Genomic DNA, 2,481 nt, shown 5'->3' with positions numbered 1-2,481 from the left:
CGAGAAAAGGCTAGATATTGACTATGAGAAACTCTATGGCTATGATTTGCTTGCTTAAATCTTTGGAGGTACAAATTAAATAAACTTGAAGATTAATAAAATAATCTGAAGCATTAATAAAAAATGTCATGCATTCCAAAATTCCCAAGTACTATATTTTTATTGAAATAAAAAATATACACTAATTAAAATCAACTCTTGTTTAGCTTAAATTTATTCAAGTAAAACACAAAAATCATAAAAATAAAAAGTGTAATTAATCAATATGCATCTTCCAAATTCTAAGGCATAGACACAACATGCTGCTCCTGTTTAATTTAGAAACGCCAATGTTTGAGAGGCATCACAGCAAACTTCATGTTCCCTGTCTTGCAATGGATTCCTTTGTGTTCTCCACAACCAAAATAGTAAGTCTGCATTTTCTTTAGCACAAACTCAAATCCTTCCCCTGCACCTTGACTTGGATCTGCTATCCTTTTAGCTCTCCTCAAGTCGCACTTAATGAAGCTCCGATAATTTGAGAATAAATAAACACTGTGTGGAAATCCAGTACCATTTACATTTGGTGGATCATACTTGAACACTGCATGCCACAAATATATAAAAGTGAAATGATCAGAACTTAAGTCAATATATATGTATAGAGAGAGAGGGGGAGGGAGAGAGGAATGATACTATTGCATCCACTATTTATTTTGTTTTAAGGAATGGAACTTAGTATAAATATACTCATAATTAAATAACACTTTAAAAAAAAAATATCTAGTGGGACGATTTTTTTGCCACAACACTAGAAGTTCCCCTCATGAGAAAATCGAAATATAACAATATTTGATGCATTAAGTAATGTTAAGAAAATGCACACTACATATATTTTATTTAACTTAATAAATTCAATTGAACCCCTTTAGCTACATTGTCAAATTTATGTAAATGACATGATAAAGCACAAATGCACTAAAAGTAGAAACTTAAAAACGAGAGATATACCTAAGGTGTCATTAACAAAGAACGGACCATTGTTTCGAGCCCAATCCATGTAGTTGAAGCCATAATGCCAATTTTCCGAACCTCCAACGATGAATCTATTGGAGGTCTGAGTAGCATTTGGGGGATGAGAATAAGGGCAATTGGTTTTGTTCCATGTTGTAGGACCCCAATTGAAGTCATAGTTGGCTAGTCCAATGGCAAACATGGATGAGAACAATACTGCAAGTAAGAGAAATACTTGTCCATTAGCAAAAGCCATTTTGATAAGTTTGCTAGTGAAGAAAAGAAGCTGAGTTGCTGAGGATGATGTTGAGTAACCCAAAGGATATGGAGAATATATAGCAAATTCATATGTGGTCAAAATGTAGACTAATTTGGACCAAAATAAGTTGGTCATTTTCATGAAATTGGTTGGTGAGATGGGAAAGTTAGTGCTCTTGGTTTTTCCCCAATGTTTTCTTTAAATATTCCCAAGTTCCAAGTCCACCAATGAAAAGCAAATACTATTCCACATAGTAATGCTAAAGGGTCGGAAAATTTGGCCAGAATTTGTCCAAAAAAATTTAAAAGTGTATAATATCTATTTTATTTTAAAATAAACTGATCTTTTTTACATTTTTTAATTAAAAGGTATTAAAGTTAAAAGGGTAAAAATGTCCAAAAAGTAAAATAACATCGGTAAAATACCATTCTAGCCAAATTCTAACCAAATTTTCTGGCCAAAAAGATTTTTCCATTCCACATATGTTGTAATACTTTTTCGTTTAGTACTATTTTACAATTTCAATATGCTTACTTGCTAAATTAACCGAGTTTCAAACTCCATGAGAGTTCATAAAACCAGCTCATGAAAATTTGATCCACTTAATTCATAATAACTCGTTGATTTATTAGCCCAAACTATTTTAGTTCATTAAAAATTCCGTTGATATATAACTCCAATTGATCCAAAAGAATTCTAATCAAAATTTATTTTAAAAGACTTTTTTATTAATATTAATATATAGTCATAATAAATAAAAACCAATTTTATTAGGTACTAAAATTTTCTAAAAGAACAAAAAAATAAATGACCCACATTTGAGCCGAACTCATTTACACCTAAGTAACTCAGTCAATAACTTGTCCATTTAATTAACTAGAAAAACTACATAACTTAGAAAACATATCTAGTATATTTAGTCAACTTAGCTATAATTTTACAAATTACAAAACCTATTCATAGTTTGTATCCTCCTAAAATTCGCTACTCTCTTCCTTCTCTCCTCTCTCTCGCTCGTTACTCTCCTTACTCTCCCCTCTCCTCTCTGATCGATCTTCTTTTGAAAAATACATTGGATATTTGAGGAGATACATATGTGTATCAGCACATCTCTATCCTCTTCTTCTAAGTATGTTTTATGCATATATATATTGGACACACAGATATATCAATACATAGATAGTGAATCTATGTATTAAATACACTAAATATTTGATATGGTATACATA

The 2,481-nt window shown here is 30.9% G+C and overlaps 1 protein-coding gene across 1 annotated transcript; it reads right to left on the bottom strand.

Annotated features, from left to right (window-relative positions):
- Nucleotides 1-211: 211 nt before the first annotated feature.
- Nucleotides 212-1,295, bottom strand: LOC107061004 (uncharacterized). Its single transcript, XM_015309655.1, has 2 exons — nucleotides 991-1,295; nucleotides 212-583 (listed from the first exon to the last, which is right to left on the bottom strand). Exons 1-2 carry the CDS (start codon nucleotides 1,247-1,249, stop codon nucleotides 318-320), a joined length of 525 nt encoding a protein of 174 aa, XP_015165141.1. The 5' UTR covers nucleotides 1,250-1,295; the 3' UTR covers nucleotides 212-317.
- Between the last annotated feature and the right edge of the window lie 1,186 nt (nucleotides 1,296-2,481).

The sequence above is a fragment of the Solanum tuberosum genome, unplaced genomic scaffold, assembly GCF_000226075.1.
Source record: "Solanum tuberosum cultivar DM 1-3 516 R44 unplaced genomic scaffold, SolTub_3.0 scf00112, whole genome shotgun sequence".
Classification (NCBI taxonomy): Eukaryota; Viridiplantae; Streptophyta; class Magnoliopsida; order Solanales; family Solanaceae; genus Solanum; species Solanum tuberosum.
This window is presented reverse-complemented; position numbering and strand designations above follow the sequence as displayed.

What these genes read in the sequence shown, in the direction of transcription:
- LOC107061004 (XM_015309655.1), bottom strand. Translation starts at nt 1,249, where the DNA reads ATGGCTTTTGCTAATGGACAAGTATTTCTCTTACTTGCAGTATTGTTC. An exon ending in CTTTGTTAATGACACCTTAG is followed by an intron (nt 584 to 990) that starts GTATATCTCTCG and finishes TGTGGCATGCAG; the next exon opens with TGTTCAAGTATGATCCACCA.